General features: G+C 40.0%; 1 protein-coding gene across 1 annotated transcript in view; it reads left to right on the top strand.

Annotated features, from left to right (window-relative positions):
- The first annotated feature begins 3,727 nt into the window (after positions 1-3,727).
- The window catches only part of DBX2 (developing brain homeobox 2), a 36,838-nt gene continuing 19,404 nt past the window's right edge, over positions 3,728-21,161 (top strand). The window contains exons 1-2 of the mRNA XM_030321680.1: positions 3,728-4,151; positions 18,549-18,644. Coding sequence (XP_030177540.1) covers positions 3,728-4,151; positions 18,549-18,644 — 520 coding nt within the window. The remainder of the gene's footprint in view (positions 4,152-18,548; positions 18,645-21,161) is intronic.

Genomic DNA, 21,161 nt, shown 5'->3' with positions numbered 1-21,161 from the left:
TGCATCTGGGAGCTGAAGAACAAAGAGTGGAGGACTGTGTGAATCCTTAGGGGACAGAATGGGAGGAGAACTATATCGCTTCTCCTCTTATTCTGACCATACACAGTCTGAAAGGCAGACTGGGAAATGCACTGGAGCTGTCTGTCCAGTTGGAAAAAGAAACTGCTGGGCAAAACCAGCAGTTATTCTTTTTTTAAAAAAATTTTTTTTTCAACGTTTATTTATTTTTGGGACAGAGAGAGACAGAGCATGAACGGGGGAGGGGCAGAGAGAGAGGGAGACACAGAATCGGAAACAGGCTCCAGGCTCTGAGCCATCAGCCCAGAGCCTGACGCGGGGCTCGAACTCACGGACCGCAAGATCGTGACCTGGCTGAAGTCGGACGCTTAACCGACTGCACCACCCAGGCGCCCCAAACCAGCAGTTATTCTTAACCAACATCTGTCATTCCTCCTTTTTGAAACTTTCTCTCCCTTGACTTCCAAGGCTCCATTCTCTCTTCTGGTTTCAGTTTTCAAATCTTCACTGCTCATTTTCAGTCTCCTTCAAGACTCTTCTTTCTTTTATCCATCCCCTTAACATTGATATTCCCCAGCCTTTGTCTCTTGGCTTATTTTTCTTCTCACTATACCATTCCCCCTGGATGTTCTCACAAACAACCAGAACATCTATCTCCATCATTCTGTTCACACGTCCATGTAAAACCTGCTCTTCATCTTATAAGTCCCCATCCTGATGAAGTAGGTCTACGCAGTCATTAAACCAGAAAACTAGAAGTGATCCTACATTCTCCCCTTTTCCTCTATAACCAAGGTTTCTCAACCACCACACTATTGACATTTCAGGCTGGGCAATCCTTTGTTGTTGTCCTGTGAATTGTAGGATGTTTAGCAGCATCCCTGGCTTCCTGCTAGTAGGTGCCAGTGTCTAACCGCCCCATCCTCTCATCAAGTCACGGCAGCCAACAGTATGCCCAGACATTGCCAAATGTCTCTTGAGTAGGAAGGGATCACCTCCAGTTGAGAACTGCATCATCCGTTCCTATAGATTGAACCTTTGTAATATTTATCCTCTCCATTTTGTTTTCTTGCCATTAATTCTATAAATTCCACATCATTTTGTGTCTGGATTTCTCCAGTTGTCTCCTATCTATGGCAAGTTGGGTGAACCAACAGTTCCTCTTGACTCGAGTCTGCATTGTCATAGAACAACAGGATACTGATTTCTTAGCCTCCTTTGCATGGCCAGGTGACACCATTTAGCATGGCAAATAGGTCTGTGAAGAGACTGGAGTTGAATTTAAAGGTTCTAAGGCTTTGGGGTGCCTGGGTGGCTCAGTTGGTTGAGCGTCCAGCTTCGGCTCAGGGCATGATCTCGCAGTTTGTGGGTTCGAGCCCGCATCAGGCTCTGTGCTGACTGCTTGCTCAGAGCCTGGAGCCTGCTTCAGATTCTGTGTCTCCTTCTCTCTCTGCCCCTCCCCCGCTCACGCTTTGTCTCACTCTGTTTCTCAAAAATAAATAAATGTAAAAAAAAAAAATTTTAAAGGTTCTAAGGCTTTGGAATCATCTGGCTTAGATAGTATCTTAACCTTACCACTCTGGTGGTGGTGTTGTTTTAGGAAAGTTACTTAAGTTTTCTGTGCCCCGTCAGTAATACTGGGATAAAAACAGTACCAAGCTTATAGAATTATTATGAAGTTTACAAGTTAATATGGACAAACTGTTTAGTGTATAATTGGCCAAATGTAAACACTGAATAAATGGTGGCTATGATTTAGGACTGGCAGGGATGATGTGATTTCTCTTTTCCTTGCTAATCTCAAAGGTTACTACTTCAGAGCCCATCCCTAACTTTTAAGACTCAGTTTACAGGAATCTTACTCTGGAGATTTTCTCTCACTTTTCCTTCTAAATTACAATCCCTTTCTCAGATATTACTTGTTTTTCACCCTCACTAAGCTGTGAACCCCTACAAAGCAACGACCAGACTTTTCTCTATATATTCCCAGGATCACCAAAAGTGCTCCATAAATATGAAATGTTCAGGAAAAGTTTGTTGACTAAATCAGTAAGTGAACAAATATTAGTAACATACACCAACCTTGCAAATAACTTTCCTTCCGTTTGGCAGCAGGTAGGGAGGGTGGATTTCTAGAAAGCTTTGGACATCCTTAGAGTAAATGAAACACAAATCAACCAGGTGAATTTTTAAAAGGAAATTTATCTCACTAGCCTGGCAACTCTGTCTAGCTTTTAAGTAAATTGAAACTAGGAACCATATTATTATTGTTAGGATACAGAGGAAAACTATACATGTAACTCCAAACCTTTCACAATCTTTTAAAAATCTTATTTTAAATAAATTCACCTGAATTTGCACAGGAGTGTAGCAATGGGAATTGTTAATCGACAGAGAAGTCACCGTTTTAAAATTCCATTGATACAATTTCTAAAATGAGGAGCTTTAAATTGCCTTGTGGTTAAAGGAACTTTTAACTACACACACACACACACACACACACCCTTTTTTCTTCTGCCCAGTCTCTAGCAGGCTGTTAATAAACTGGAAACTACCCAGATTTCTAGGGGGGATAAAAGAGCAACTGTAATCCTAAATAATCCAGTGTTCTCATCCTGGGCTCTGTGGAGGAGGACCCAACCATGTTTGGTTAGGAAAAGTTGGTGGTGGCTTTTCTTGCCGGGTTTTGGACCCAAATATTTAACCACCTCCAACTAAGATCCCTTTCTCTAGATCAAAATTTATCGGAACATTTCTTCTGGAGTGATTCCTACATGATCTTAGAAAAGCGATTGGAAACGAGCTACTAGAACCTCTGAAATTTCTTAAAAGGTCTCCAAGAAAAACTCACTTTCTTTGCCTTAAGAAAGGGGAACACATCTCATATGCAACCCACTCTTTAAAACTTCGCATCTATCTGCGGGACCACAACAGTCCCAGTAACACTCGCGACTCTATTTGATGACTACAGTCCTTCAAGCCTCTAGTGCCTGTTAGCTTCCCCAGTATGCCCGTCGGTTCCTGAAAGTGACATCAACACTGGAGAGCCCGGGGTTGCCCAACAGGTGGTCTGCCGAACGGTCTCCAGAAGAGAGTGCCGCCCGCCCCCGGGGCACTCCTCGCCCACGGTCGAGCGCCCTGGCGCTCCGCGGGGCTGCGTGGGCTCCAGAGCTAGGGCTCCGGCCGCCGGGAGGGGATGAGCGCGGCCGGTTCACGTCGCCTCCACGCCCACCTTCCCGCTACGCGTCCCCTCCCTTTGCCAAAGCTCAGACTCTGGGGCCGCCCTTATTGTTGGCCGCGTCTGTCACTTTGTGGGCCGGGTGACATGAATGGATGGGCTGGACACACCTTCCAGCCTTCTGAGAGAGAGAGAGAGAGAGAGAGAGAGAGAGAGACCATCCGGATCTGCAAAGGGAGCGGGAGGGACTCCCCCGGCGCCCCCAGAGCTTGCGCCGCGGGCCAGAGACACGCACAGCTTCCCCCTCCCACATTCACTCCTCCCATCCTTTAAGAAAACGCCCAACCCCAAAAAATAATATCGCTCCAAGCCTGCTGGCGTCCTCGGTGCCCTCTCCTCCTTCCCGGGCTCAGCGCGCTCCGGTTCCACGGGAGGCTGCCGCGGGAGGCAGCGGCGGGAGGGAGCGGCGCGGGCCCGGTGCGGCGCGCGGAGCTGGAGGCGGGCGCGCAGGCGGCCCGCGGGCGCCGCACTATGCTCCCCAGCGCCGTGGCGGCCCACGCCGGCGCGTACTGGGACGTGGTGGCGTCCTCCGCGCTCCTCAACTTCCCCGCGGCTCCGGGCTTTGGCAACTTGGGCAAGAGTTTCCTGATCGAGAACTTGCTGCGGGCTGGGGGCGCCCCGCCGCACGCGCTGCAGCCACCCCCGCACCACGGCCCGGCGTCCGCTCTAGTGGCCGCCGCCGCCGCCGCCACGGCAGCCGGCGCGCAGGTCCGGCCCCTGCCGGCCAGCCCCGTTCCCCTCAAGCTGTGCCCCGCGGCCGAACCGGTCAGCCCCGGCGGAGCGCCGTACGGCACGCGTTGGGCTTTCCAAGTGCTCAGCCCCTCGGCCGAAGGCGCCAGGCTGCCGGGCCGGGCTCCGGGGGATCGAGACTCTACCTTCCAGCCGTCAGCCCCAGGTGAGCCAGCTCTTTTCCTCCCCAGCCGCGCCCGGCGCCTCCGGCCCGGCGGGTCCGGGATCCGAGCTCCCGGCGGTGCGCGCTGCGCCAAGGGAGCCCTGGCCCCAGCGCGCCCGGATCCGCTCCGGCCTGGGACCTTCTTCGAGCGTCTCGAGCTTTAGTGGGGATGCCACTTCGCGGGTAAATAGGGTACAACCACTAACTGTGACACCCCCTCCACCCCTATCCCATACCACCAGGTTCCTCTCTGTTTCCTTTCAACAAGTGGTAGGGCTGCCTTGATTTTCAGGCCTTTCCGGAGAAACCCTGAATGCCCCACATGGGTTAGCGGGAAAGAGCAGCCCTAGTCCCGAGATCTCTGGGTTCGCTGGACCAGTTTCACCCGTCTTGTTCCCAAGTTCAGCGTTTCTGCTCGCCGCCTCCAGCCCTGGAGGCCGCGGGACACCAGCTCCCTGGGCAGTTCCCGCGGCCCGCTTCGGGGGCTTTGCTTCTGCGTCTGCAGCGAAGGCCGGGGCCGTTCAAGAGCGCTCGCAAAGATTTTTGGAAGAAGAGTTGCGCAAACTTTTGGCTTTCTCCGCTCTTAGTATTTGAGATCACGGAGGCGCAAGGAAATCAAAGACGACTTTTTCTTCGTGCTGAGCTGAAACAGCTGAATTGGCACCTGGGATAGGAAGTTCACCAATAAATGGGAAATTATCAAAAGAAAGACAATTTTGGTTTAATTTTCGCATAAAACCTAAGTGGTGTGATTGGGCAGAGGATGTGGACGGGTTAATCACACTTTAGCTAAAGCGTATGGAGGGGCAGCCGAAATGCGCGGTGAAAAAAAGGGGAAGCCTTTTGGAAACTCAGAAGCTGAGATCTAGTTGGATTATTATTAATTTTTTTTGGCTGCGTCCTTAGGCGATCTTAACTCATTCTTTTAATCCCGATGGGTTTGTCCAGAATGACTAATAGACGCTTTTTCAGCAGATTCCATTGTCCCAGCAAACTGCCAGATCAAATTTATTGCTAATGGCTGTATAGAACTTAACATGTTTAGAACCTGTCCTGGTCTTTCAGCTTGAAATGGTTATTAACAGAATGGAACAAATATAATTATATGAGCGGTCTCATTCACACAGTGTAAAACCTAAGGAACCTGGGAAGCCTTTTCCATCTAGGGAAAGGAAAAAATACTGTTAAAGGCAGAGTTTATGTTCCTTGGTAATTTGGGCCACTCTCTTATTTTTGAAGTGTTTGGAAAATTAGAAACGTATAAAGCCGGTTCACCTAGACAAGAGTTAGTAAATAATGTTGTGTCACAAAAAAATAACATTTTCAAACAAAAAATGGTGATTTGCATAACTTTTAGTGGTTTGGCATTGTGTTCATAGAAGTTATTTTTAAGGATTCTTAAATTGCCCCTGATCCTGATTGGCTGCTCAACCAGAGAAAGTTACTTAGTTTTCCCCTTTGTAGATTTTACAGGTTAAATTCAAATAAACCAAATGCAAATCAAAGGCAGATATTTTAATAACCGAACAAGAGGTTTGTATATCTGTTTCATTCAAAATATTGCAATTATTGGGTAAAGGGTCTCCTAACTACAAAAAATGTTCAAGGATGTATTAACTCTTGTACACTTATTAAAGTGTCAGAATACAAAAAAAATTTTTTTTTGGAATAGTTAAGAGAATATGAGAATTTATATTTCCCTTTGAAGTATTCTAATACAGTTTAAGCACATATTTTTTCCTGGTGTTTTATTGAGCCCTCATTGAAGATTTGAGATTCTCCTAGGTTGATTTTCCTTTGAACAAATAACCTTTTATTTCAAAAAATAGTCTTGTAAGGGGTGTGTTTAATTTTTGAATCTACAAAAGTATCTTAAGAAAATTAAAAGTCTATATTTGTGCCCACGAATATGCTGCTTAAAACCAGCATTTACATTCATTTATCTTTGTAATTTGACACAGAATGTCATTTTCTGAACGTTGCCCTAGTTTTATTTAAGTGACAGATTTTTGTCCTACCAAATGTTGTGGGAATTCATTGCTGCTGTGTAGAATTATGAAGTTTTAATGAGTGCTGACAAGGTTACTATCACCTGAAAATTAACTGACTGACGACATAGTGATTGATGTTCTATAGAGAGTATAGAAGAGCTACTGTTTTTGAAAAGATAACAGTATTTCCTTATATTTCTTTCTGAGATGTCAGCGAACAACCACTGCTAATCCTTTAGACCCTTACTTAGGAGTGGATCACAAAATGGGATTTTTAATCATTTCAGCATGTTGAGTACTCACTTTTTTTCCAGTCTTGTTGAGTGTACCAAACTAAATGTTGAATGAGAAAACCCCAGACTTCCTTTTATTGGTGCCTTGGTGAAATACAGAGCCCTTTAACTTGGGGATTTATGCCACTGCATGCATTTCTGCTTCATTATCTTTGTTACCGATTTTTAATGATGCCATCTATTTCATTTGTTCAGGAAGTGCTTACCGAGTATCTCCCATGTGTCAGGCTCTGTTCTAGACCATTGGGATCGTCACTGCACAAAACAGATGACTGTCTCTGCCCCTGTGGTATTCCATGTTTGGACTGCTGTATGGCTTTCCAAGCATTTTCATAGCTGTTCGCTGCTTTAATTTTCATAGAGTTTTTTCCTACAATGATTACTTCACTTGCTAATTTTGTTTTTGTCAGAAGTTAACAGTGGAAACATCTGTGGACTTGTGAAGGAGAAAAAAAAAATTGTCCCAAACCTTCGTATTCCTTATGCGAGTCTTTCATTGAATATCGGAAGCTAGTGATAACTGATTACGTGTATCACGATAATAAATCAGATTGTGATTTTGTATGTGAGTCCATAAGGAAAGAAATTGCCCTTCCTGTTTGTCTTGCTGTGGATCTGCAAGGTGATGACAGTTAAGCAATAACACAGATTTTATAGGTAATAAATGAGAGGATAGCTGTCAGTTCTTCATCCCTGGAAACTGGCAAGTCTTTGAATATTTACAGTAGGAAAAAGACTCTCCATAGCTATATGTTGTCAGGTTGTTTATATATAAAACAGTTGGATATATATACATATATATATGTGTATATATGTATATATATATGTAGTTTAAAAACTCTAGAAATCAAAGGGTATTTCTCAAGGCTGGAGAGGGGCACAGTGCTATAGAAGGTAGTAGATAGAAGATAGATCCAGGGTTGAATCCTTAGATCTGTTATAGTTTATTAGGGGAAACCAGGAGGTTCTGCAAGTAAATTAGAATCATCAGAGATCCTTTCTGAAAAGTTCATTAATGTCATTATTGGGTGAATATTGTGCTAGATTACAATATTTAAGTTTTTATATATAAAAGGGCTTTGAAATGTAAAAAGCTGAAAATTTTACATTTCTCTTGGTTATGTCACCAGTTTTATTCAAAATACGTGGAGTCTTGCCTTTTAATAACATTTGTTATTTAAACATTTTAAAAATATTTGACATAAAGGTAATTTTCTGAATGTAATTTATTGATTGTTGAAGCTACTCCTTTTAAGGGTTAGAAAGCACATGTTTCTTCTGGATAGGTGAGTTCTTTTTTTTTTTATTTTTTAGGTAATTTTATCAGGTAAGTTGTACTGTGTAGTACAGAAATGGAACCAGATCCGTAGCATTTTTCTGGCCCCTTGTTAGGATTGCTTCTTACCATTAAAACTTAATGTACATCCTCGTTTCCTTGCCCATCTCTCAGTTCCAGATACTATTTACGTGTTAATCCATGACTCTGTCTTAAACTAATTGCACTTATGTTTTATCTAGTCCAACTGGAAGACTTTGTGATCTGATTTATTAAGCCAGAGTTTCTCACTTATTTTTGCTACCACTTTGCTTTAGACTTGTTTTGGTAGATTAAAATCACAGCATCTTGAATGTTGGTGATGCTGACCCAGAATCAGGACAGAGAATGGAAAATCCGGCAAAGCTGGTTCCTTCCTCAGGCCGTCACCTCAACTACTGCTTTGGTGAAATTTGTAGATAATACTGAACCATGTTATTACTACATGTGCATATTTTTTGTATCTTCTTAACATGCCTTTGGATTTATATTAACGTATTAATATAAACATATTAACATTTAATAACTTTACATAGTTCATGAGAATCAGCTCAAGTTAATGAACTTCAGATTCAAGGAGAAATTCTTGCAGTGAAGAGAATAGGACTAATAGTTCCTTCCCTTCTAGTAATGACTCAGTTACCATCCTTACAGAATAACACCTGGGCTGGAGCAATTTATGTGCATTGAATTTGCCCCTGACTTTAGTACTTATCCCACCCCAACCCCTAACATGTGCTTCTTTACTCCACTTAGGCAACAAGAAATGTCAATCTGTTAACAGGTATTGAAGCTGTTGAGGTTTAATAATAAAATAGGAGTAAATCCAGCAGGCAAGTAGGAACATTGTAGAACTTTCCCCTTACCTCTTATTGACTTAAGGGAGTTAAGGATTATTTTAAGAGGCACAATGGTTTGGGGCGCCTGGGTGGCTCAGTCAGTTAAGCGGTTAAGAGTCAGACTCTTGATTTCGGTTCAGGTCATGATCTCCTGGGATTCAGGGATTCCAGCCCCGCTACTTGGGATTCTCTCTCTCTCTCTCTCTCTCTCTCTCTCTCTCTGCTCCTCCCCAACTCCCTTGCTGTCAAGGGTGCATTCTCTCTCTCTCTTTCTCTCTCAAAAATAAATGAGCAAGAGAAAAGAGCACAGTAGTTTGAATGCCCAGACAATTGTATACACATTTATGTATAAATAAACATAGGATTCAGAGAGTTCAGGGTTACATGCCAGAAGCCAAAGGATGCCATATGTTGTGGGCAATTTAAAAGAATTGTTGACAATGATTTTATCCACATTTGTTTGCCATGAATGTGCCTCATACATTGGAACCAAAGCTGTGCATGAGACTCTATTACATCCCTGTTGGAGTGTGCCACCTTCTTCCTGTTCTTGTGCCCACCAGAAAAAAGTCTCCTTTGCTGTAAGACCTCATTTTATGCTTAGGTTTGTTGCTGAACAATGATAGAAATGGTATCAATTGTAAAGTAAGGGAAGTAGCACAGGTAATAGATGTGCTTGTAAAATACTTTGAGATTCTTTGCTATGCAAGTTTTTACAGAAGTGAGATGTTCTTATCTTTAACATATTTAAATAAATGTGTCCTTATGTGGGGGGGGGGATAAATATTTCATTTACACCACACTCAACCTATTTTCCACCACCCTATTTCTGTTGTTACTCTTTATAACTTTAGAATACATCTTACTATGTCTTTCAAGGGGTCTTGCTTTGTAGCTCTTAATACAGTGTTTGTCTACTTTATCTTGGATTAACAGAGGCTCCAAATAAGGTGTTTTCCTAATTACAGTGATTTTTTTTTCACAGTGAAGGTACACAGTTTTTAAGTCTGTTAAATAAGTTTTCATTCAACTACACCTGGAGTCTGTCAGGAATAAAAAGGCAAATTGGAAAAAGAAACAACATGATTTTTATCTGGGAATGCTTGTTAGAATCCTTATTTAAGACTTCATTAGATCATGCTTCTATTTTATACTCTCTTACTAAGAAATTGGATTTTTGCCTTAATGTATAATACGCTTACCAGACCCTTGTATATTTTATTCCAAAGTATTTTATTTTACTTTCAGTAATGTTTCCACTTTTAATGAAATCTCTCCCTTTTATTCTTTTTAGCCTCCAGTCAGTACTTGATTTGGCAATGCAGAGTGATTCATCACTTTATATAAAGTTACCATAACTGATTTCATTTTTAATAGCATTATTCATTTTGTCAACCTGCTATTAGTTGGGAATATTTCAGGGGCACATTTTTGTGAGTTATATGAACAGTAAACTGAAGGCACTAAAATTCTCTCTGAAGTCAAAGATCAAAAAGCCTCTAAAGTTTTTAGACTTTTGTTTTAGAACCAAAGCATCTGGGAAAAGGAAAGAAAGAAAATTCACATCTTTTTCTGTATATTACTGAATACTTAATTGCCTCCTTGTTTATCAGTATCCCAAAGATGAACAAGGTTTCTAACGTTTCTTTTACGTGTTCAGGCACTTTGCCACAACAACCTCAATTTTATTATTTCTAAGTGGCTGTCAGAAATAGAACATACAATATATAATTTTTACCAGTCCTCTTGAGAGGACTCAAAATTGCTTGTTCTTTAAAGGGTTAAATCTCTAATAACTTTTAAATTTAAAATATGCGAAGGAGTTAGTAAGTTATTCTTTGGAAAGATTTTTGTCCATTGAAAGAGAATAAAAACCATGACTGCTGGCATGTTTCTTAAAGAGACTCTCCTAGGGCTGGATTGAGTTTAGGTGTATTTAACCAATTCTATAGTTATATTGGGTCTCAAACCAGAAGACAGTCCCATTCTTTCAAGCAGGAAAAGAGGCACTCCTGTGTGTTTACATATTTTCTACAGGTGCTTCTGCATTACAGGTTGAATGGTTGCAACAGATTTATGGCCTGCAAAGCCTGAAGTATTTATCTGGCCTTTTATAGTAAAAGTTTGCCAACAATTTCTCCAAAGCAAAAATGGCAAATTAGGTAAATTTAAAAATACAGTTTTTGGAGCTGGTTTTAGCAACATTTCTGTAATTTTAAAGCCTAGATTCAAGTCTAAGATTTTTATATTACTGACTATATAATTCCAATCAATTCATATAACCTCCTTGAGCCTCTGTGTCCTCATTTCAAAATAAGAACAGAGATTAAAGTCAGCATTTGACTTGCAAACACATACCACAAAAGCCTACTGATAACAGGGAAAGATGTGAAAGACTCCTTTCTACCATTCCCCCATAAGTAAAATATTGGTGAAAGGGGTATTGCTGTATAAGAAGCTATTTCAAAGATTAGAGGCTTAAAGGAGCAATTTATTATTTTCTCTCACAGTCTTGTGGATTGACTGGGCCCAGCTGAGTGGTTCTCAACATGGAAACTCATGCAGTTAGATGGCAGCTGGGACTATGGTCTTCTGAAGGCTCAACTGGGCTTGATGTCCAAAATGGCTGCTCACATGGCTGACTGTTGATTGGGTGCTTAACTAGAGCTATTACAACAATCTACAAGTAGACTTTCCAAGTGTCTTGAGCTTCTGACAGCTTGATGCTTGGGTTATGAAAGGGAGCGTTCTAAGAGCAAACACTCCAAGAATCCTAGGCAGTGGCTGTAAGGCTTCTTATGATCTAGCCTTGGAATGTTCCAGAATATCACTTCTTCTGTATCCTTTGGTCAAACAAGGCAGCAAGACCATCCCAAATACAAAGGAAGGGGAAACTGAGACCCAGGTAATTTGTAGCCATTTAAAATCTGCCACAGGGTGAAATCAGGATAACCCTATCAGATACAGTTCTTGCCAGGTCTGTTGTCTCCTGGTGGAGTAGACCAGTGCAAGAATTAGTCACACAGAGTGCAATAGCTGGGAGCTTGAGGAGTCTTCATTAAGGCTTTTAGAATTTGAGAGCTACAAGAACTATTCTGTTAGGCTATTCTCTTCTGTGACATCGACTGTATAATAAAAAGCGATGGGTTTCCTTAAATTTAGCTCAGTTTTTCAGAGCTGCTAATAGAGACCACTTGAAGGGAGAGGCAGCAGAGATAGTGATCATATTTGGTGATTGCGATGAACTGAGGCCCGCATCTTGAGAAGAAGCCATACCCTACCCATTTGTTCATTATGCGAGGCTAGAGAAGATGCTAGTGGCCATGTATACACAAATGGTTATCATTACCTCTTCTTTTTTTTATAACTTTTTTTTTTAAGTTTATTTATTTATTTTGAGAGAGAAAGAGAGGGAGAGAAAGAGAATACCAAGAGAATACTGTGTGAGTCTCGAACTCACGAACCGTGAGATCATGCCCTGAGCCGGAATAGTCAGATGCTTAACAGACTGAGCCACCCTGGTGCCCTCATTACCTGTTCTTATAACAAATCTTTACTGCAGTGGGATCCTTCCATATAGCCTCTCCTTTCTCCACCACATCGCATCCGGTACTGCCAGGTGAATTTTCCTAAAATATAGCTTCCTCATACTACCCGGCTACTCAGGAAAACCTTAATTATCTGCTTCCTCATATTACCCAGCTACTCAGGAAAACCTTAATTATCCCCATTTGACGATCAGATCAAATAGAAATACTCTGTTCTGCAACACCTTCATTCCATCAGCTACATTTAGCTCCTCCAAGTACATTGTTCACTCCTTTCGCTTTGTGCCAGCCATGAGGCTGGTCTCCTTAACCTGCCCTACGTGTCCCACCTTGCCTCCTTTCCTTTTGTTCAAGCCACCTTTCCTTGTTGGAATGCCTTCTTTTTCTTCTTTTGCCATTCCAAATACCTTCCAAATCAAGGTGTGGGTTAAGATGTTGCTGCTTAAAGCCTTCTTTGACAAAGCCCTCTTGACAATAGTCTTTTCTTTTTACTTGTTTATATTTCACTGGAAGTCTTGACCATGCGGCTTCTTTTTATATGTTGTCTTACTGTTGATCTCAAATTCTGTAATAATGGCAGGAGTAAAGGCTAACATTTATTGAGTGCCTGCTGTGTCAGACATTGTTTTGTGTTTTTTTCTGTGGTCTCATCCTGGCCGTGTATTATAATGACCTATGCATCTTTTGAAACAATGCTGTGCTAAGGAGCCCACTCTTAGCTGGTGATTTAACCCGGTTGGTATGGGGCCTGGGCATCTGTATCTTTGAAAGCACTCTAGAAAATTCTAACATGTATGCAGGGTTGAGAACCAATGGTTAGGGATGCACAATGTGAATTTTTTCAAATTTCCTCTCTCTCTTGGGGAATGCCTCAGATTTTACAGAGGAAAATTGAATTTGGAAAACGGAAAAATTTGCATTTCATTTCGTTGACCAGCAGACATAAATCTGTAAGTTAAGAAACACTAAATAGAAATTCTTCTGGGGAAGGAAACCATCCTTTTTCATCTTTGTGGTCCCAGTACACTGTGTGGCACTTGCTAGAGATGCAATAAATATTATCTGCACAGAATTAAAAGCACAGCATCAAAGAAGTAGACACTGCACTTGATTTATCTTCTCATGAGCTGTACCAGAACATTAAGACCTTTGTTTTTCTGTGTCTGAAATACTTGAGGAAAAGAATGTGGACTTCTGTTGTTTTCTGATGAGCAGGAAGATAAAGGATGAATTTATTTAACTTGCTTTCCCTTGTGACTGAAGGTAAATTTGCATGTGGATCACATAAATGAATTCCTTCCAGGGTGTGTGATAATCACACCTCATTAGGTGAGTGATATTTCTTAGATCTTACTACTCAGGGCTGCTGGTTGCTATTCTTTGGAGTCTCATTTTTGGGTCCACTGTATTCCAGTTGTATATTGTTTTCAGGTCAGAAGTTTAGATTTCTTTATTCATGGTTCCCATGTACCAGGCACTTGAAAAAGGTCATTTAAAACCATTAAAAAAAATTATTTAGCTCCCTGTTATTCTTTCCTGGAGGTGTTTTTTTACCCTTTAACCAAAGGTTAAAGATGCCTTAATAAGGCATCTTGGAACCTTCTTTCATTTCTCCCCATCTTTCTTAAAAGGTGCTGCCAGTTGGCATAGCATTGCAGTGGACTCTTGAAATTTATTTGAAGGTTTTATTAGTGGTCTTTAGTACTCTTTCTTTGAAACGTCAACTCAAGTCAGTTAGTACCACAGTTTTCCACTGACAATCAGAAGAATGTGGTTTCACCCCATTTAAATACACATTGTTCTTCTCCATCAGCAAAAGAAGAATGAAAATAACAACAGAAAAGCAATTTAAAAATTATTGCTTGCTTTCTAAATGACAGACTGTTGAAAATAATTTCTCTGTAGTTAGGCTCGTAACCATCCTCGGCTATGAGATGATTGTATCACAGAACCATCTTGTTAAGTTTAAAAAGAAATCAGGCCAGTTCACCATTAAATTGGCTCTAAGTCTCCATCTTAGATAAATGTTCAAAATAATTAATAGGTATTTTGATTCTGTGGCTTCAGATAAGTCAGAATATCTTATTAAGAAGTGAAAAGCTCATGAGGTTTTCTGTGAATAAGTGATTTTAGTCATTTGGATTCAGACAGTTTAGTTCCAAAAGTTTTAAGTTATTTATTGGTAACTGGTAACAAGATTTCCACAGAAACTGGAAATTAGGTTTGTTGGTGAGATACAGAATTCGGAGTATCCTGAAGTATTGTGCTAACAGAACCTAACATCAGGCCGAACCTGACAGTGTATGTTTTTTTTGATAGGAAAGTCCATTTGATTTTCTCTTATGGAAAGCTTGGGAGATGTGTCCATTTTCTGGGCTCCAGCTCTTATGAATAACTGGCAGTATCTGTGCATGAAACCCTGATCTCTCGTGGCTAATAACTAAATATTATTCTAAAATATTTGTGTTTCTCTTGTCCTTTTTTAAAAAAGAAATTGCCGGGGTGCCTGGGTGGCTCAGTTGGTTGAGTGTCTTGACTTCAGCTCAGGTCATGATCTCACAGCTCGTGAGTTCGAGCCCCACATTGGGCTCTGTGCTGACAGCTCAGAGCCTGGAGGCTGCTTCAGATTCTGTGTTTCCCTCTCTCTCTGCCTCTTACCCACTCGCATTCTGTCTCTGTCTCTCTCAAAAATAAATAAACATTAAAAAAAAATTGCCGAAAACAGTGTTCACATTCCAGATGCACACCCATTTGAGGTTGAATGCTAATGAGTGGATGAGATAGCGTGTGTTCAGTTCATAGCAGTGCATGGCATGTAGTAGGCACTCCTTAAATATTGTCGTAAATATCGTTCAGTGAGCCTATAATGAGTTGTTCCCAGTATAATCAATGACAAAGCGACTTCATCTAGTCTGCATTAATGGGCTTTGAAGTGCATATCAGGATGAAATTGCCTTGTTTTCTGTCCTTTTCAGAGCATCTTCTAAGTAGTTCTCAAAAACTTAAAAAAGTTTTAAGACATCTATCAACTTGTTACTTTGTTTTCATCACAGCTGAGTTTCCTTTCTTGCTATTCCTTTAAAAAGAATATGATTGACAAACATTTAAAATTGTAATATATATATATATATCTTTAATGCACTTCATTGTTTAAAATGGTTATTTCCTAGTGCCATTTGACACCCCTGCAGTCATAGGTTCAGCTGGATGAGCATTTGACTTATGTCAAAGTAGGCACATGTAAAAAAAAAAAAAATGGAGCACTTAATTGGAATTTCACAACAATTTTCACAGAAACCAGCTTCAACAAGGTGTATTTATGTATGGAAACCATGAGTTGACTGTGTAAATATATGTATGTCAAAGAGATGTTTTAACATGGTAAGGAAATTCTACACAAGAGAACCTGAAGCCTGGTCATGTCACATGTAGTTCCTTAGCCACAAGAGTTTATTACTGTAGATGGCATGTCATTTTGATTATAGCTTCACTCTATTAAGATAAGGTAATACATAGTAATATAACAAACTAAATGAAAACTTCTTCTGGTTAAATTTAGCACTAAGATTGTATATCTCAGAACTTCGTTTATCACAAATGAATTTAATTGATTGCTTGTCTCAAATGAACCACTCATTTTTTTTTTTAATTTTTTTTTTTAACGTTTATTTATTTTTGAGACAGAGAGAGACAGAGCATGAGCAGGGGAGGGTCAGAGAGAGAGGGAGACACAGAATCTGAAACGGGCTCCAGGCTCTGAACTGTCAGCACAGAGCCCGACGCGGGGCTCGAACTCACGGACCCTGAGATCATGACCTGAGCTGAAGTTGGCCGCTTAACCGACTGAGCCACCCAGGCGCCCCACTCATTTTTTTTTTTATCTTTTATTTTTATATTTTTTAGGCCATAGGGTTAGATTGAGAAACAGTTTGGCTAGAATGGTAAAATTTGTCATTTGTACATATTATAATGCATGGTTATTTTAATAGTATCACTAGTGTGCTTATTTCATGTGTGTTTTTTCCAGCTATCATGATAAATGTGTTATTACATGTATGTAAATGCAGCATTGCATTTTGTGCCAAACTGCACAGTAGCCATGACTTAATTATATGGAGTGTTTATTTTGAGATGAAATAATTTAACAGAAAATGCTTGAGAATCAACATAATGTGACAATTTTTATATATAGAAATAGATTTTTATTTTTCAAAGTACTTCAAATATTCCTAGAATACTGGAAAATGTAACTCTGCCTAAATAGTGCCATTTTCTCATAAGATATTAAAATGAAATGATTTATCTTTTCTTTGGTGGTTTTATAGTCAGTGTTAGAACAGTTTATGATAACAGTAAAATTTTTTAAAAGTTTTATAGGGTGCCTGGCTGGCTCTGTTGGGAATGTGCAATTCTTGATCTCAGGGTCTGGTGGTGAGTTCAAGCCCCAAGTTGGGCATGGAGCCTATTTAGAAAAAAATGTTTTTTTAGTTTTATAGAATTTTTTGAACACCAAGATGGATTTCCTTTTCATACTTTGCTTAGTTGCTATATTTTCAAAGTATCATTTTTTAAAAGATTTTATTTTTAAGTAATCTCTACACCGAATGTGGGGTTTGAACTCACAATCCGAAGATCAAGAGCTGCATGCTCCGCTGACTCAGCCAGCCAGGCACCCCTTGAAATATCATTAAGACTAACGTTTTATTATTTGAAAACTTTGATATTAAAAAACTAAGAATACGAATATTGGCAACTTTCTGTTATGTCATAGAAAAAAACCTGCATGTGTGATTAATTTGCAATTTGAAGGCATTAAGAACCTAGATTTTTATTGGGCAATGCACTTATTTTGATATATCCTTCAAAAATATTGGCGAAAGTAAACACATGCTTATCACTTGGTTAAAATACAAGTCTGAAATTACTGTGTTCTTGAAAAAGGTATGGTATTCGTATCAAAATAATATTCACTAAATATGATTAAAATAAGAAAAAAGTTGCCATTGAATATGTAGGGAGAGTTATAAAAATATTTATTTTCAAGTCATGTTCTAGATTTCAAGGTCATCTGTTATGGATGATACTATATTTCAAGATGTGTCTGGGGAGAGGGAAGGGGTTCATTCCTGATCCTCATTCTCTTCCTAAGAAGGTCGAGAAAGGCTTCCTATTTCTTAGTTTTACTAATTACTACTTATAATTATGACCACACAGAAAATGAACTATTAGGCTTGGTTTTATACATTCATTTATTGAAAATTTGCTGACATTTACAATGTGCTACGTACTCTTTTGGGTATGCGATAGCAAAAGCAAGTTGTCCACCTTCAGGAACTTTCACCCACGTTTATATTATATCTCATTATGCTAAAGGACATAGGGTATTTAAGGTGTTTAACCAAAGCCTGACATATGGTAAGTGCTCAGTAAAGAAGAGCTCTTACTAATGTTCTGTGACATCCTTTTTAGCTATTTATCATCTACTGAGAAACAGAATTTAAAATTTCTTTCCTTATAAGAGTAATGATACCTATTCTGTGTACATGTATTGAAAATGTTATGAATAGTATAGTTTAATAAAGTGAGCAGAACAGATATATGGTAAATCCCTATACTACAAACACAGTTATCTTCAGGTTAACTAGTTTCTCTTGAGATAAAATGCTATTATTCTCAAATACTTTTGAACATGTAAAAGTGATCAGAACAAAAAAAAACATTTTGTTATGGAATTGTTCAATAGATTATCTCTTACCACTTTCAAATCCAACTAACTATTTTGAAGAATTTTCTGAAAATAAACAGTAGAGTAATATAATCTCTTCTAAAAAATTAAACTTAAGCTTATAACATTCAAATTGGTTTTTATATTTAATTTTTTACTTTCTGCTTTCAATTTGTTCCTCGGTAAGTATCATATCTTGAGCTGTGCCATATGATAGCTCCTAGCCACACGAGTGTATTTATTTTAAAATAACTTAAATTGAGAATTCAGTTACCCAGTTACATTAGCCACATATCTCAGGAGCCATGTGGGAAATAGATCCATATTGGACAGTGGGGATAAAGGACATTCATCACCACAGATAGTTGTCCTGTATGTTGCTCTAGGATATTGTGAATAAAGGAGTATTTGATATGTACTACTTGTAATTATGACCACACAGAAAATTATAGGTTTGGTTTTGATCAATTTGTCTTTCCACTGCGTCTTCCACATCTCGATTAAATGTGTGGTAATCTCTTTGGCAGATAAAGGCTACTTTAGAATAATGTTAATTTCAGTCAGAGTTATAACCAGCCAAGTAAAGGCTCAGAAAATGGAGTGTTTTACTCAGTGACTTTGGGAAACTAGAATTTTGAATATGGTCTAAAAGAAATGGCTCATCAATGAGATCAATGCTTTCTCCGCAGCGTCTTCCAAACCTTTCTTCCTGAGTGCCTCACCATTCTACTCTGCATGCTGTGGTGGGTCCTGTCGGCGCCCAGCATCCCCCACTGCTTTTGCAAGTAAGTTTTTATGCTTCATCAGCAATGCCTCAGTTATTCTGTAAACCAAAGCAGCAGGATTTAATGTGCTCTGGAAAACTAATTGGTAATGCCATGGCAAGGAGCTAAATCCTCACTAAAAATCACAGCGATCCTATTCAGGAGGTTTCCAGAGATTTATCAGACCTCAGCACACTGAGCAATTGTGAGCCGTTTCTAATGGCATTGAAACCCAGGGCTGACACACCAAGGAAAGTGACTTGTTTTCCATTTGATATAAAAGATCTCAGAGGGACTGATTTGGCTCTTTCTGAAACGTGTAGCAATACTCATTTAGAGAAGAAAAAAGAAAGAAGGAAGGCTAAGAAATTGTGCTGTATAAAATTTCTATTCAACTTAGAATGTAACACAGAAAGTCACTAGGTGTTCATAGAAAGTAATAAAAATTGTCCAGATTGTGAAAGGAGATAAATATGTCCTCTTTATGATCTTGAAAAGAACCCACCAGAGTTGTAGGAAATATTTTCAAGAGAACTTTTCCTCAAAAATTTCAAAATTTAAAATGTCCAGGGGTGGAGTGAGAACAACAACTCTGAAAAAACTTTTAGAGCGTGCAAGCGTGCACACACATACACACTCAAAAAGAGCAATGTCGAACTAAAAAGAAATAAAGTTCACCTTGATCTTGAGATTTCTAGGTCAAGTAAGAGTTTGTAGGCAGAGATTCTGAGTGTGTGATGAAGAAGTCCAGTAAGCTCTACTCTACTCCGGTAGAGGCCAGCACATTTATTTCAACTGCCCAGAGAAAACTTTTATTCAGGTTAACCCCTCTGTCAGGTGGAAAGTGAAATAGAAGGAGTTGAGTCAGCCTGAAGTACAGAGCTCTATCACGGTTGGATTCAGGTCCCTGCTGCCTCCCGTGAATGTGTTTTATGAATGTTTCAGGAGAGCAGTTGCTCAACAGGATGATTCCTGACAAGTGAGGCAGCAAATGCTGGCCGTTTAATGAGCTGCAGGCTTCTGAGCATCTCTTTAGGGGGCCGATACTTTCCCACAGAGCACTTTACATGGCAGGGACCCAGCCACAATGGGCGACAGACCCGTGACCAATCGTCACTTTCACTTGACTCATCCACACGCGACCTCACCACGATTTTTCACTGTGCAGATGAACTTTAGGAGCCATTTCACATGGAAAAGGCTTGGGCAAGGGTCAGTTGCCCTTTTGTATGGTCATAAAGCAAGGCTCTGTGTGTCCATCTTTTCTCCTGTCTCACATTCCAAGTGAATTTCTGGACACCATTTAAAGCACTTGACTGAAAAATAAAGCAGTGAATGAAACTGACTTTTATAGACTCATTCTAGCTCATCTTCCCATATAACCCTGTCCACCTGAAAAGGGATTTAGTGGATGAGCTGAGTGTATACAGGACTTGCTGAATACATAGGGCCCATTATCAACTCTGGGATCGTTTATTAACCAGGACTGATACACCACTATTTTGGAAGTGACCTATTAATTGTCCATTTAACTAGAATGTATTGATTCAAATAGAAAAATAGAAACCATGACTAAACCTTTTACTCGCTCCTTCAAGGTGGTCTCCTGTGAGGGCAATTGAAAACTGTTGTGCAAATTAAGGAGACATTTGTCATCATATATGAGAGTAGCAGGGAGAGGCTTCTGGAGTAGAGACATAAGTCCCAAATCTCTGCTACTATAGCATTGTGGCATCTCTGAGATTAAATCTTTGGTGTTGCATTCCTGGGGTAGAGATTAAAAGAGATCCCACACCTAGTTTCCGTTACTTCCCTTTGATATCATACTGGACTTCTATTTTAAAGACTCTCTGGCAATGTAGCGTAATGGACAAAAAACCCTATGTAGGGACACCTGGGTGGCTCAGCTGGTTACGCATCCGACTTTGGCTCAGGTCATGATCTAACGAGTTTGAGCCCCACATCGGGCTCACTGCTGTCAGCTTGGAAGCCTGCTTCAGATCCTCTGTCCCTCTCTCTCCTCTCTCTCTCTCTCTGCCCCCTCCCCTCAAAAAATAAATATGAAAAAAAACCCCACGTAACAGGTGGACATTCATGTATGTGTGCGTGTATATGTTTAGTCATTTCATAGCAATGTTTTGGTGAAAATCTCTAAGCCCTGTAAATTACTTTACACTTTACACTAATGCCCAGGCCAGTTTGATAAATAGAGCACATAAAAGTAATTCTAAAGACATTTCCTAGAGAACGTCATCATACTCTCAATTGCTTGAAAAATTACTTTTTCAAGACTCATTTTCCTCCATCTGCCTCTCAGTTCTTCCCACTTTATGCCTTTGGCGTAACTGTTATATATTGTGGCATCTATCCCTAGAGGCCTATTAAGTCCTATGTTTATCTTTTTTATTTAATAAAACATATAAGGGGTAAATCAGCACGGCTCAGATCAAGCATAGAGAATGCTGTACTTGGTTTGTCTCCATTTCTGAGGTTGGCATTTTAAAAACACTTTAGAGATGCCACAAGTGTTTTTAATAA

This window comes from Lynx canadensis, chromosome B4 (assembly GCF_007474595.2).
Source record: "Lynx canadensis isolate LIC74 chromosome B4, mLynCan4.pri.v2, whole genome shotgun sequence".
In the NCBI taxonomy this organism is placed as follows: Eukaryota; Metazoa; Chordata; class Mammalia; order Carnivora; family Felidae; genus Lynx; species Lynx canadensis.
This window is presented reverse-complemented; position numbering and strand designations above follow the sequence as displayed.